Consider the following 15242-nt stretch of genomic DNA (forward strand, 5'->3'; position numbering starts at 1 on the left):
GGGATGGCTTTTGGTTGGGATAAGCCTTGGGAGCAGACCCAGAGTGTGATGTTGTAGCTGTGAGTCCCTGTGTCGGGCAGCTCTGGCTGCAAGGGGACCCCGATTTCTCTGGATAAAAGGAACAAAGTCTCTTTGTTCCTTTGTCTCTTCTGGATGGTGGTCAGGCCACCATCCCTCCATCCCCTTTGGACCTGAGCCCATGTGGGGCAACCAGCCCACAGCCAGGGTCCATCCAGACTGCCCCAGAGACGGGCTGGTTGGGAGTCTAATCCTGCTCAGGGCTGGTCTGGGCTTCCCATGTAGATGGCCTCCGTTCACCTGATAACTCCACTTATGTTACATCTGCCAGGAAAAAGTCATGCACAGAGACATGGAGAGAGTCCCAAATCCGTGCCCTGTGTCCCTGGGCTGTGAGGATGGCTGGAGGGTGCCAGGGAAGGTGGGGGGACCTGTCAGTTTGCTGCAGGTGGGCAGCATGGTGGGGAGGGTTGGTTGCTTATCCTTCCTCTCCATCATCCATCTCCTTGCTTTGATTCCCATTTCAGGGAGCAGCAGCATAGTGGAATGCCTTGGACTCTCCTTGGCCTGGAGAGGATGCTCCATGGGGACAGGCAGCTCCTTTGTCTGCAGTCCTTGGCTCTGGAATCCCTACTGATTCCCGTATAGCTACAACCTCACCCGCTACCTCTCAGCAGACCTGATGTTATGCCCTGGGGACTGCCACTGCTCTCCCCAGCACTGTTTGGTGATGAGACACGTTGTGTCCCCCTTGGGGACCATCCTCCCCTGCCTGATGGAGGCCTGTCCCAGCACCAGCTCTGCCAGGGCAGCTTTGCTGTCCCTCATCCTCGCTGCCACGCTGAGCAGCCCCTCGCTGCAGAAATCCCTGCCTGTGGCATACAGAGACCACGAGGGTCCCCAGGACGGCACGGGCCTGATCCAGTGCGGGGAGTACAGCAACCAGGTGCTGCCCAATGGCCGCTGTAAGATCGTGGCCACGCTGCCACAGGGGGACGAGCAGCGGTGCCCGGATTTGTTCCGCTGCACCGACGAGGTGTCCTACTGGCTCCACGAGAATGAGGAGCGCAAGCAGCAGATCCTGGAGCTGCGGGAGCTGATTTCAGAGCTGCAGGAGGAGCTGAGGAACCACCGGCACCGCATCAAAGCCCTCGAGCTCCAGGTAAAGGGCTGCCCCTCGCAGACTCCCATCCCTGTAAGTCTCTCCCCCTGGTTCCTTCCAGCTCCCAGCAGCTTGCAGGGGGAGGACTCCTGGTGAAGCCTATGGTGTTGTCCCGACCACAGGCTGGGATGCCTGTTAAACCCAGCTGCTCCTGGCTCAGGAGCCTTCCAGGGCTCATCTTTCTTAACATCAGCCACAAAACCCTCAGTGTTTTATCTGTGCTGTCTCCTCCACCTCCAAGCCTGCCTTGGGTTGCTGATCCATCCCATTGCCCATAACAGTATCCCAGTCTACACGTGGAGTTCCAGGTGGCCAGTGAAGGACCACATCTTAGATGGCAGCAGATGGGCAGGAGAATCCCTGACCTCCAGCCCACGGTACCATTCCTGCCGTGTCCTTTCTGCGGCTCATCCCACCCCGGCTCCATTCACCAACCCCACAGCCTAAGGTGAAGGATCCTGACAATACTTCTGATTGCTAGGTTTAAGAAATGAGAAGAACAAATTTCAACCTGAGGCATAACACATGGACTCGACTGTCTTGGTTTTGTCCACAAGACACAAGAGGAAAGTTTTTTACCATGAGGACAACCAAACATTGGAATAATCTCCCTAGGGAAGTGGTTAGGATTTGGCTGGACAGGGTGCTGGCCCGTCTAGTCTAGGTCATGCTTTGCTTGGAAAGGTTGGACCAGATGATCCTTGAGGTCCCCTCCAACCTGGGATTCTGTGATGCTGGGATTCTATGACAAGTTACTCTCAAGTGTGCTAAGCTGTGTGAACCGCACAGTGAAGTGGCTCCAAAGGAGACGGGGCTGCTGTGGGGGCTGCTGGGCTCATCACCAGCAGAGGAGAGCAGAGGGATGCAGGGTGCACATGAGGTGTCCCAGAGCAACCAGATCCCAGGTCCTACCTGAAGGTCTCCAAGTGGTTTATACCTGGGGGGGGCAGTACCAGCAACATCTGCACCACCAAGATACTGCCCCACTCAGAAAGGGGATATCCTCTGAGAGCATCCGTAGAGCATTTCGGACTGTGACTGGAAAAGGCCCTGAGCAAATGGATCCAGCTTGGAAATTGTCCCTGTTTTCTGCATGGGGGTGGGCTGAAGGTCTCCAGCCATCCCTTCCAACCTCAGTTTTTTGCCATGAGTCTAAATTCAAAGGGATGGGAGGCCCAGAATCATAGAATCACAGAATGGTTTGGGTCGGAAGGGACCTCAAGGCTCATCCAGTTCCAAACCCCTGCCATGGGCAGGGACACCTTCCACTAGACTCTGTCACCCCAGGCTCTGTCCAAAATCAGGAGAGTTTAGCGGGTTGAAGTAAGTGTGCCTCGTCAGTGTCCAAGCACTGGATGGTGGGGGAAACAAGAAGCGAAGTTCCATGCTGCAATGGCTGTTGTAGCTGAACGAAAGAACCCAGGGGCAATAGCAGAGCTGCTTTCCTCTGCTCCCCTCCAGTGCTGGGATTCTCCCACAAGGAGTTCACCTGTAGTGTTGCTCTGGCCATTTCCCCGTGCCTGTGCCCAGCCCGGGAAGCTGCTTTCCCCCTGCATCCCTGCATCTCTACCGCTGTGTCAGCTTGAGCAGGTCTCCCCCGCCTCTGTTCCTCCCACTGAGGAGCTGTTGCTCCCTTAATCCGCCTTCATCAATCAGCCTCCGGCTGCTGCTGCTTGGTGTCCCTGGGGTTTGCCATCAGTATAGCTCTGGGAGCTCAGAGTGGGCTTGTCTGCCCAAGCGGAGACATCCCTCTGAGCTCAGCATCCCTTTCCGACCTGAATGAGAGCAGCAGGCTCTTCCAGGTCACCACTCCTCCCAGGCTTATGGGGACACCCAAATTGGGCCAGGCAGGTTGCCCCCATCTCTGCCATGCTTCCCTCCTTCCAGTGCAATTCAGGGAGCATAAGGAACACCCTCACCCAGCCCTCCCTATGTGTTTCCAGTCCTGTTTATTGCATTTGCATGGCTGGGGTACGCACAGAGCAGGACACTGAGGTGGAAAAACACAACCCCGGTCCCACCAGTGCAGAGGGACGCAGGGAAGGGAGCAGCACCAGGTCACTGTCATGGTGGTCTGGCTGTGCTGGCTTTAATCAGCAGCAGGAACAAAGGAAAGGTATCAACTGTGGAGGAGGGGACTGTCTGGGAGAGCTCATCATGGGGTTTGCTTGGAGAGCTGATGTGTGGGTGAAGGAGCTGGAAGGAGCCTGTATCAGTCACAGCTCATAGAGCAGGTCAGAGGGGACATGGCTGATTTATGGGAGAGCTGGAGACATTGCAGTCCTGAAAAGGAAAGCACCGTGGTGTTGCATGCTGTAGTTCCCTCTTCCCTGCCTATCTAGCTGCTCTGGATTTCGGGATACAGGCAGGCTGAAGCATCTTTCAGCAGGGCCACACAGGTGATGCTCAAGCAGCATTGGGCAGGATATGATAGAGTTTCTGTTAGTTATTGGTACAATGACCCAGCAGTGGTGATGCCATCTCCTGGGAACAGCAAGTTGTGTCCTGGCAGGAATGGGGACCGAGGTGTGAGCTGGGTCCTGGGAGCAGCGGAAAGGGAAGAAAACATACTCCGGGCATGGAAACCCTTCAGGTGAAGTAGATCCCTGTCCCTCGGCAGCCCCCCGGCTGTTTCGCAGGTAGGGATGAGTCAAGTGCCGGATCCCTTGCTCCCAGGGATATCTAATAAGCTGCATGCTTGCACAGACACCCAAAACTCCAGATTTGCCCCCGATGCTGTGACAGGGAGCTGAGAAAATAAACTCATTTATTTCCCGGGTCTTGGGGTGGTTTGTGAGCTCCAGGCAATGACATCGAGTGGGTGATGGAGGAAGAGGTGATGCACTCGGGGGACAGAAAAGGGCAGTGCTGGTGGAGAACCAGCATCCCTGCACTGCAGATGGGGGTCTGGGGTTGCCAGACCCACACAGGATGGATTGGGGAGCACAGTGTAGAGCTGTTGCATTGCCCAGGGGAGGGAAGGGGGGTTCCCAGGCTGCTGTGGGATTTTGGAGGTGCTGTTGAAGGCCTGTTCTGCCATCTAATGGACAGGGAGCACTGAACAAGGCAGGCGAGTGTGTCTGCAGGGACTGGTAGGGCGTGTTTGTAGAATCATAGAACTGTAGAATCCCAGAATGGTTTGGGTTGGAAGGAACCTTAAAGCTCATTCAGTTCCAACCCCTGCCACAGGCAGGGACACCTTCCACTAGACCAGGTTGCTCCAAGCCCCGTCCAACCTGGCCTTGAACACTGCCAGGGATGGGGCAGCCACAGCTTCTCTGGGCACCCTGTGCCAGGGCCTCACCACCCTCACAGGGAACAACTTCTGCCTAAGAGCTCATCTCAATCTCCCCTCTGTCAGGTTAAAGCCATTCCCCCTTGTCCTGTCCCTCCAGGCCCTTGTCAAAAGCCCCTCTCCAGCTTTCTTGTCAGCCCCTTCAGGCATTGGAAGCTGCTCTAAGGTCTCCGTGGAGCCTTCTCTTCTCCAGGCTGAACAAGCCCAGCTCTCTCAGCCTGTCTCCATAGCAGAGGTGCTCCAGCCCTCGGAGCATCTTCATGGCCTCTGGACTCGCTACAACAGTTCCACTTCCTTCTTATGCTGGTGGCCCCAGAACTGGACTCAGTTCTGTGAGCGCTGGTGGGGCTCAGGGTGCCCATCTCCTGGTGTGAGCTAGGGGCACCTCCAGCCAGCTTTTGCATATTTTATATTCGATTAGAGACTGGTTGTCCTAAAAACAAGCAGCAAAAGGGTCATGAAAGGTGCTGGGGTCCTGCATCACATCCCCTCCTTGCATAGCATGGGTACTGTCACTGCTGCTTACAGAACACCAGCTGATGACCAGAGAACAGGAGGTGGCTCATCATGCAACATGTTGAGAAGCTGTGGAGCTCCTTGCAATGTTACAAAATATAATGTGATTCAAGAGGAGACTGGATAACTTTTTGGAAGGAAAACCCAGCTGTGGTGCATTGCTGAACATTTCCATGTTCTTCCAGGCTGCATCCGTGTTGCAACAGGTTGCAGACTGAAGGGTGTTTGTACATCCTATATGTTTGCCCTGTTCTTGCAGCTTGCCTGTGCATGCCCTGCCTGCACCACAGCCTGGGAACATCAAGCTACTTATGGCTCCCATGGTGGGCTGGGGGCTGGTATGGGGATGGGGATAAGGACAAGGATGCAGGCACCATCCTTGGGGTCCTTTATCTCTGTTGGTGCATGCAGCAAGTGCTCCTCTGCCCTCTTGCTCCCCTTTCTGCCCGGCTCCATGAGGTCCTGGGGCCATGCCGATCCCCAGGCATCTCCCCCATCACACCTTTCTCTCTACCCACAGCACGAGGAGGCATCCAGCCGGAACCACAGCCTGGTTCAGCGGGTGCAGGACCTGGAGCATCGGTACAGCGAGGCCAGCACCCTGCAGCACATCCAGGCCACGCTGCTCTATGACATGCAGGCACAGATTAACAACATTTCTGTCCTGACCGACTGGGCCTGGCGCAACCCCACCTGCCTGGGTCCTGCCGAGATGAGGCTGCAGGAGGAGATGCACCATCCAGGTGATGGGGAGCTGCTGGGATGGATGGGATGGGGTGCTTCATCCTCTTTCAAGGGTAACGAAGAAAAAGGCTGTGGGGAAACTGCTTTAAATCTCCTTTGCACTGGCCAGGAGTCTGATCTCACCCAACCTGCCTTCCCAAGGCAGCCAGGAGGGCTCCTCGGAGCAATGGACACCTCTAGGGGTGGTTTCCATGCTGTCTAGGAGACAGGTCCTGCCCCTCAGTGCCTCCTTTTTGTTTCTATGGGTAGTGTGAGATGCTTGCAAGGACCTGCTTGGGCTCTGACAAGCAGGCTGGCATTGCTCCCACCATCACCCCACTGCAGTCAGCCGCATGAGCTTTCCTCACAGACCCAGGGACTGTTTGTCATCTGGAAACCCACACAAAACATAGACAGTTTCTTTTCCTTCAAAAATTCACAGCATGAAATTAGGGTTTTAATGAAACTCTGCGACTTTGGAAAAAAACCCTCTTTTCTGTTATTACTCACACTTTTCTTTAATGAATGCATCTAGATTTTTGCCAGGTTTTGGGTTTTTTTCCTCAGAGGGGTTCCCATGCCAAGATTAAACAGAGCCAGGGGCTAGCCAGCATCTGCAAAGCTCGGCCTGGAGGTGCTGGCAGGGAAACCGAGCTGCTTTCACAACCTGTTCAAGTCCCTGGGTCCATGGCAAGGGGTGGTTGCCTTTGAGAAGACAAGACTAGTCATGGGGACAAGACTGGTCCCCATGCCCCAGATCCCGTGTCTAGGAGGTGCATTGGAGAAGGATGAGTTGATACTTTTCCAGCCTTTGAGGCTGGAATTTGGGTTGAGGGACAGAACCTTTACCATACATTGAATCTAAATCTCCCCTCTCCAGCTTTCTTGTCAGCCCCTTTAGGCACTGGAAGCTGCTGTAAGGTCTCCCTGGAGCCTTCTCTTCTCCAGGCTGAACAAGCCCAGCTCTCTCAGCCGGTCTCCATAGCAGAGCTGCTCCAGCCCTCTGATCATATCACAGTTAAAAACCTCTTTAGATTCACCAGAACGATTTTGATCCCCTTCCCTTGTAAGACAGAGCCCAGGTTTGTGTTACAGCAGCAGTTTAGGAGAAGGAAAGCCTTCTACTTTTGTCTACACTGACCATTGCTGCAGAACCAGCCTATTCTTTATCAGTGTAGAAGACCTTTAAGGTGTGAGATACAATCTAATTTGAGCCTTGAGAAATGCGTATCATTTCTGCGTTGCCATTAACAAAAGAGTTGAACCAAAGACCATTCTCCAGCCACAGCGGAGCTGAGCTAAGGAACCTTATCACTAATCGCTACCTTCAGGCGGAGGTTTTCAGCTTCAGAAGGTCTGGATCCAGGATTATTGCCTGACTGCATGAACACTGTGCTGGCTTTTGTTGTGTGCCCCTTCCTCCACGCCATGCACTAAACACTGCGTTTCTCTGCTTCCTTTCCTAGAGGTGAGGCACGGCAGGAACTGCCCCATCGATTGTGCCTCAGTTTACTACAATGGGCTCCGGCGGTCTGGTGTCTACAGCATCATGCCCGTAGTCGGAGGGATGCCTATTGAAGTGCTGTGTGAGATGGACACTGAAGGTACTCCTGGAGGCACCTACAGCATCTTCCAGCAGAGCTTTGGGTGGGATTTGTCAAACCTGAGAGTTGTATCTCATATCTGAGTTATTCTGAGGCTACATTATAGTCAGTGGGAGCAGAAGGGCTCTTCTCCAAGGACAGAGGACATGTTCTCTCTGCTGGCTATAGAAAGGGTTTGGAGTAATAGCTCAAACTAGACATTACGGCTAGAATTCAGTGGCCTAAATGCAGGTGTTCAGTGGTCTTTAGGATGTCCTCCTGCAACCAAGATATTTTCAGTGTGCTATTGGACATGACACAGGGCTTAGGGGAAAATAATCCCTTGTGGAGTAGCAGCTGCTCACTGGGGGTATCTGGAGCATCTCTGTGTAGTTGAAGGCTATGTGTGGGCAATCACCAGTTGTAACTGTGCTGGAGTGAGGAGAGGGGACATAGATGCTCTCCCACATTTCTTTTGGAGTGTAAATGATGATGCAGGTGTCTTCTCAAGCCCTTTCAGTCTAAATATTCACATGGAGACAGGACTGTCATTGCAAGGCACAAACTTACTAACAAAATTAGTGTGCAACACTTGAGTTTTGGAGGAATAATGTCAATCAGCAAGGAAATGGGCAGTTCCTTGCCCCATGGATCTACTCCAGTCTGGATGGATGTGTCCATCCACACACCCTGTTCTGGAGGAAGGGGTTCAGCTCCCTACATGTAGGCATCTCACCAGTTGGAGAATCTACAGGTGAATGCAGCCTTGGCCATTAAGAAACAGGCTGTTCAAACAACGTGGCCTCTGTTATGTCATCACTATTATTTGCCTGACCATCAACACAATCTTGGACACTGTAGAGTGACAAGCTGTACAAACAGCAAATAGAAAGATGGTCCCAGTTCTCAGTCTCCCCCAAGCTTACAATATTGGAATAAAACGAGAGGAGAGAGCAATTTGGACAGATGGGAGAGCAGATGGAGACAGTGAGACAATACTGGGAGAGCTCCTGTGCCGCTGTGGTGCTGCAGGAACAGTACATAATAATCTCCAAACTCCAGGATCTCTGGTTTGTTCCAGTCCCAAAACATTTGCCTCCTGAAAACTACCAGCCCCCTCTCATCTAAAACCACCTTAAAATCTGAGGCAGTCAGCAGTGGAACATCACTATGAAGCAGTGTGGGAGAGGTGGGAGCACTGTCCCATGCCCTTTTATCCCTGTGCAACAACCAACACTGTATTTTGCCGCTTGGGGGGATGCGGCATTGCCTTGTTGAGCTGCAGGTGGATCCTTCTAAGGTGGTCACCTCTAGGTGACATCACTAAGGAGTCTGTCTGGGACCCCCTGGATGCTCCCTGGGTGCTCCCAGCTTACATTGTCTCTCTCCTGGCAGGTGGGGGCTGGACAGTCATCCAGAGGCGTCAGGATGGCTCAGTTGATTTCAACCGGACCTGGAATGAGTACAAGGAAGGCTTTGGGGACCTCAATGGCGAGTTCTGGCTGGGCAATGAGAACATCCACAAGATGACAAACCAAGGGGACTACTCTCTTCGCATCGACCTGGAGGACTGGAACAGCAAGCACAAACACGCCTTCTACCAGGCCTTCAGGTAGAAAGTGGGGTGTCCATCCCTGTTTTGCATAGTTCAACTGGTTCAGTGTTGGGAGACCTTCCTGCACAGGAACCCCTTTGAGGTCAGAGTGACACTGTCTAGAATACCTTTCAGACTGTCTATCCTTTCTTTCCCACCTCGACCGTCAGTTTTTGCTGTGTAAGCTAGGGAATGTTCAGTGTCATTCAGCCCTGGCCAGCATCCACAGCCCCAGAGCTGCAGGACCCAATGGACAGTCCCCAGCTGCTATGGGGTATGTTTTTTCTGACAAAAAATATTGATCTCTATGTCAAAACCAGGATTTTGAGTCCTTGCTGAGCAGGTCCTCCCGCATCTCCCTGGTTTAGTCATGTTTTGATTTTTACCCTCTCCATTCATGGCTTTTCCTTGCTGGGCCTGATGTAACGTCTTATAGTGTCTATAGCCATTACCCTTTACTGGTGCTTTATTTATCCATACTACACCAGTCACATCCTTTCTTAATCAGGGGTGACCAGGTCTGCCTACACTATCCCAGATGAACTCCTTCCCTGTCTCTACTGGAAATGCTTGTGGGAGTAATCCACCACAGGAGGATGTGCAAGGGAGCACTGAACTTTAGGGACATTTGAAGCCTGAGGGCTTTGAATAGACCCCAAAACTGCTGGAAAAAAATATCATAGAATCATCGTAGAATCACAGAATGGTTTGGGTTGGAAGGGACCTTAAAGCTCATCCAGTTCCAACCCCTGCCACGGGCAGGGACACCTTCCACTAGACCAGGTTGCTCCAAGCCCCGTCCAACCTGGCCTTGAACACTGCCAGGGATGGGGCAGCCACAGCTTCTCTGGGCACCCTGTGCCAGGGCCTCAGCACCCTCACAGGGAAGAGCTTGAAATAAATTCCGATTTCCTAAGTGTGCATTAGAGCATCCCCCAGCAGCAAATGCGTGCTCTGAATGGCCATCCTGATTTTTCTCATCAGATGTCATGTGCAGTGGCATTGACCTTCAGTCTTTGTTAACCCAGGGAGAGATTACTCATTAGCTCCATTTAGGTGAAGAGCAGGATGCTTGTTATGTGGAGAGGAGGCAGTGCTGTGTAATTAGAGGGACTGCCTTGCCAAAGCTGCTGCAGTCCTTTATTGTGGTTTTAGAATCACGGCCTGCCTGGTTCAGCCCTATAACAAGTGCCCTGAGTCATGACAAAATCATGCACATCCCACTGAAGGGAAAAACACACAATCTTGGGCTTTTAGAGGTGATGAATCATAGCAGGGAGGCTGGCCAGAGCAGCAAGATGATTGCTAGGTGTCCGCACCAGGAATGCAGCATCCAGGCTGGAAAGGAGACTCAAACACTCCCTATTGAACAGTTCCACCTTTGTTTGCTTGCAGCATTGAGGACGAGGCAAACTATTACCGCCTGCATGTGGATGGGTTCAGTGGGACAGTGGAGGATTCCTTTGCCTGGTACCACAACAAGAGGAGCTTCAGCACACCTGACACAGGGAACATCTGTGCTGAGATCTCCCACGGAGGCTGGTGGTACTACCAGTGCTTTTTCTCCAACCTCAATGGGGTGTACTACAAGGTAAGGTGGAGGAATGAGGGTGCAGATGTTAGCACATGAGATCCAGGGCTGGGAGGAGGCTGCTGGTCTTCACATCACAGCAGTCCTTCCTGGATTGCTTTGCTCTCCGGGGGGAGAACAAAACGAGTGCTGGGCACCAAGGCAGCCTGGCTTTTTCTGTGCCACGGGTCAGGCACAAGCATTGTGACATCTCTGCACGCTGAGGATGGCGCTGCATGGTGGAAACTTGTGGTACGGGTGACCCATACTGAGATGGGTGGATGCCAGCTCCATTGGGACCATTTGGAAAATGTTGGGCTTTACGTGCTGTTTTCACCACAGTGTCATTAAGCTCTTTGCTCCAGTGTTCCAGAGTAATTGGTTTTCTGATGCTCCCTTCCGGATGCTGCTTCCATGTGTTTTCCATACGTGACCATCCTTATTTCTCTGCACCACAGGGCGGCCGATACTCCATTAAAAACCGCAAGGCCCTGGGGCCGGATGGTATCGTGTGGTACTCATGGAAGGACACAGACTACTACTCCCTGAGGAAGGTGGTGATGATGATTCGACCGCGCACTTTCCGACCTCACCTCTCCCCATGAAGGAGCTCGGGGTGTTCATTTCTCTTCACATTGAAAGCTGAGAATAGAGAGCTGGAAACAGTTTGCTGTGAGCAAAAACTGACGCTGGAGAACCTGGAGGGACCATGTCGCCATGCCTGTTGCTGCCTGTTTGCCTTTGAGAGAATTGAACCAACAGCAGAGGTGTCAAGGCCTTCAACAAGTGTTTGGGCGGTAAAAGCTCTCCTAAAAATGTGGAGGTAATTGCTGAGAAAGGCTTTGCAAAGACGAGCATTCAGCTTGCCATTTCACTGGGTAGCAGCAGTCCTTGGCTGCCTTGGGCATTCCCAAAGCTTGAGACTAAATCTGATGATGGACTGAGGCCGGACCTTAGGCTGAAGGGAGATGTTGGGTGCTCTGGCCACCAATGGTATTTTAGAGGGAAGCAAAGAACCCACAACCCTGTATGTGTTTTCCACATGGGATGTGATAAACCAGTTACTGTGCTGTAAGGTGAGACTTCCTGGTGTTGGCAGAGTTTCTTTGTTCACATCACCAAGTACGTATTTGAAGGTCCACCACTGCAGGGATGTGCTAGGGCGCTGAGATGGCCCTGAGGAAAGCCAGGAGAGCCAGCATGCATCATCCAGGAAGAGTGTCAAAGCAAATGAGGAGGAAGGTGTGCAGTGCCCCTCCCCTTGTCTGGCAGAGATTGTGTCACACACGTGGACATGAGCTAGCTGCAGTAATAATACTCAAGATGAAAAGATTTTCAACTTTTCCACTCCATTTTCACCTTTCTGTCCTTTCTCTGGCAAAGAACTTGCAACCAATTTTGTACCCACCCTGAAAGTGGTCTACAGGAACGACTGGACATGATTTTAAGTCTTTTTTTACTGCCTTACTGTGGATAAAGAAAACTCGTTGTTGCTGTCTTTACATTTCCACTTGTAGTTGCAGCGAGAGACCCGCCTTTTTTCCTGACTTTGCCTCTTTGCAGGATCAAGAGATGGAGGCTGGGACCTGGTCTCAGCCCTTATTGTGTTTAGTGATGGATATTTAATTAGATTCTCTTTTTTCCTGTTTAGTGTGCACAGATGAGTTCAAAGAGGGTTCAGCTAAGGGGAAAAGCAGACATATTGGTGACAAAGCACTGCTCCTCTCAAAAACTTGCCTCCCAGCTGATGCTCTGCTCACTCCTTGATGGTTTCTGTAGCTTTTTTACGCTATTCTGGACTATATTTTTCCTGGAACTTCATTTTTCATGGGCAAATGAAGCAGAGAAGTTACCTTCCAAGCATCCTACAGACTAACATCCATAACACAATGAAACAACATCATTTGTCTTTCCCTCTGCTGGGTTTGTCTTGGTAGTCTTCCTTAAGGGATGTTCCTAAGACATGTCTGATGGTGTTTGGGAATTGCAATGGGCTGGCCTACATGATGTTGTACCATTACATATCATGAACATCTGGGCACTACCAGCAGTGGGAGGAGACCTTTATTGGCTCATGGCATATGCATCTCTAATATAATGCCTTTCCTTCATGACCTGACCTTCCCTCTTTGGATTGCAGGCGTTCAAAAGGCTGTGATGTCCCCTGGTTAAGCAATCCCCTACTAAGAGACTGATAAAACACTTGAATAAGCAACAGCATAATTAATTAATGTTGTCATTATTAATGTACAGTCTGATTTTGTGCATTATTGAACACAGTGATAAAGGTATCGCAAACCTCATGAATCACATGCTACTGTTGCTGTATTAGCTTACTGTCCTTCTCTCTCCACATCTGTTCCTACCAGGGTGCAAATGTCTCCCTCTTTAACCTCTGCGCTAAACCTTTTGTACATAGCCCTGATGGAGAGTCCAGCAGGTTGTCCAAGGGTATCCCATGCAGTTGAGTACTCAGGTCATAGTCACCACTGTCTGTAGGCATCCATCCTCCATCCACTGAAAGATCCCATTAACCTGTGTTCCTTACCCAGTTTCATAACTTATTCCTCTCTTTTTTTCTCTATTTCTACTTTATCACACCTTTTTCTAAGCCAAATCAGCCCCTAATTACTTTATTTTTTTTATTTATTGGTCCAAATCATGTTACATCCATACCCAAATTTGTTATATCTGATGTCATGACTGTCAGTCTTGGCCTTCTATGGCATTACTGATATGGTTGTCTGTGTACAGGTGGCTTTGTAAGACTCTACACCCCAAAACTCCCCTAAAGTTAAGGGGCTCATATTGAACTACACTAAGACAAATCATTCTGCTTCGTTCTATGCTTCATTCTATGATTCTATTATTCTATGAGTCTATGATCTGTTGGGTGCTGGGCTTTGGGCAACACAGCAGTGTGTGGCAAAGCACGAAACTGAAAACACTCAATCAAATGACCCCACACACTCAATCCTGACTGGGGGAGGAAAGTGTGTCTGACTCCCCCCAGGACAAGGGAGCTTGGCTCCTTCTTCCACTCTTCCCTTTCACACTCAAGCTAACCCCTGCCTTGTTAATTTGGCTGGTCCCATTATAGAGCTGCCTAAAGTGATATGGGGCAGGAAATTATAATGACAGAGCCTCATCGAGTGCAGCCATGAGGCAGACACCCAGCAGGGTCTTGTGCATTGCTGCACTGATCAGAGGGCCCTGCAGACCCCTGCGCACTTGGATGTGCCACATTCCTGCTGCAGAGTACCTTGGGCTACCGGCTGCTGCTGAGCTCCGTGTGTATGTGTGTGTCTTGCTGGGGGAACAGTTACAGGCCCTCCAGTTGTTTTGGCTCACAGCTACTCGAAACAGAGGAAGGTCCAAGGACAGTTTACATCTGACGTGTTAGGTCAACACAAGTATTTCCATCTCTGTGATAATTAGGCCCTAGTGTCCTTACTGGAGATGGAGGTGGTTTATGAAGGCTACCAGCCCATGCTCTGCAGCCTCCAGTCCCATGGCTGGGAAAGGCATTGGGCTGAGACTGGAAAAAATGCAGGATAGGGGCGCGGGAGTGGTGGTCATCAAGAAATCCTTGGTGAGGGCTGGATCTTCAAACCAAAACCATTCTAGAATCCTATGAGCACTGATCCTGTGTCCTTGCTTGCATGGTTCCTTTTGATACGGCCCCTTTGCTGTTATACCTGGCCATAATGGGAGCCCCTGAGCACAGCTGCTGTGTTCACAGGGAGGTCTGAGTCCCCTCCCGGGCTTTGTTTTAATGTTGGCACTGAATCCCACACCCACGGGACCCCCAGCTCTTTGGCTGGACACCCACCTCCCAAGGCTTCCCAGCGTCAGAGGCGGCCTGCTGAGCTGTGATCACAGAGGATCAGGTCAGGGAGGACCTCCTTGGACCAGGAGGAAAGGGCACTTACTTATCCCTTCTGGAGTGCTAATCCTAACATTTGGTGCCATCACCTCTCTCAGGGTAAGCAAAAACAGGAGGGGAATTGGTACTGCTTCCTCCTTAGGGCTGGAGAACAAGAAATCCCCTGGCTCTTCCCCTTGCCTTGAGGATGTGACGTTTCCCTGTTGCCTGCTCCATGGATAGACTGATGGGTCATCTGGCCTCAGCTTAGACCTCGGCATGTCTCCAGATAGACATCTCTGTGCTTCCTTGCCATGCCAGCCAGCCCCCAGCACACGGCTGCAACCTGGCTCCAGCTCCCTGCTCCAGGTGTGGTGTAAGAGAGCATCACCACTGTGTGCCCCAGGGGTGCATGAGCCCAGGGTGCATGGCTGGGTGCAAGGGGCCGATGGTGCTGGAAGGCCAAAGGACTCCAAAGCTGCAGCAGTCCCACCACGCTGGGGTTGTTTGGGCCACAGGGGTGAAACAGACCCATCCCCTCGACACAAAAGCTCCCTCCCACCCTCATTTGCCCCAGCCCTGGTCGCTTTCCCTTTCCCAGTCTGGCACTGGGATGCCCCCTCTAAAGAAAGCCACACAGAAGACACTGCAGAGATCATGAGAAAACGAAAGAAATGCCAAGGCAGTTTATTTACAACTGTTGTGTACAAAAAGGGACAGCTCGTGCCACAGCTGGAACAGCCCCCCCGTCTCCTTCACCCGCTGCCCTCTCCCGTGTTACCCCCACCCAGGGCTCCGGGGTCTGGGTGAGCATCTTGGAGCACAGGTTCCCTCCAGACCTGAATCAGAGCTTGGGAAGCCTTGTCTGGCCATAGCGGAGAGCAAACCCTCTGCTAGCATCAGGGTTGGAGGCTGA

The 15242-nt window shown here is 51.8% G+C and overlaps 1 protein-coding gene across 1 annotated transcript; it reads left to right on the top strand.

Moving 5' to 3' along the window:
* Window positions 1-748: 748 nt before the first annotated feature.
* On the top strand, window positions 749-11066 carry LOC136015967 (angiopoietin-related protein 7-like). The gene is made up of 6 exons (XM_065682617.1): window positions 749-1180; window positions 5512-5734; window positions 7181-7318; window positions 8693-8909; window positions 10287-10482; window positions 10920-11066. Exons 1-6 carry the CDS (start codon window positions 749-751, stop codon window positions 11064-11066), a joined length of 1353 nt encoding a protein of 450 aa, XP_065538689.1.
* The last annotated feature ends 4176 nt before the right edge of the window (window positions 11067-15242 follow it).

Source organism: Lathamus discolor, chromosome 5, assembly GCF_037157495.1.
Source record: "Lathamus discolor isolate bLatDis1 chromosome 5, bLatDis1.hap1, whole genome shotgun sequence".
Taxonomy (NCBI): domain Eukaryota; kingdom Metazoa; phylum Chordata; class Aves; order Psittaciformes; family Psittacidae; genus Lathamus; species Lathamus discolor.

Excerpts from the sequence above, each read along its gene's own strand:
- LOC136015967 (XM_065682617.1), top strand. The coding sequence starts at position 749 with ATGAGACACGTTGTGTCCCCCTTGGGGACCATCCTCCCCTGCCTGATG. Across the intron at positions 1,181-5,511 it reads TCAAAGCCCTCGAGCTCCAG|CACGAGGAGGCATCCAGCCG; the intron begins GTAAAGGGCTGC and ends CTCTACCCACAG. Across the intron at positions 5,735-7,180 it reads GGAGGAGATGCACCATCCAG|AGGTGAGGCACGGCAGGAAC; the intron begins GTGATGGGGAGC and ends TTCCTTTCCTAG.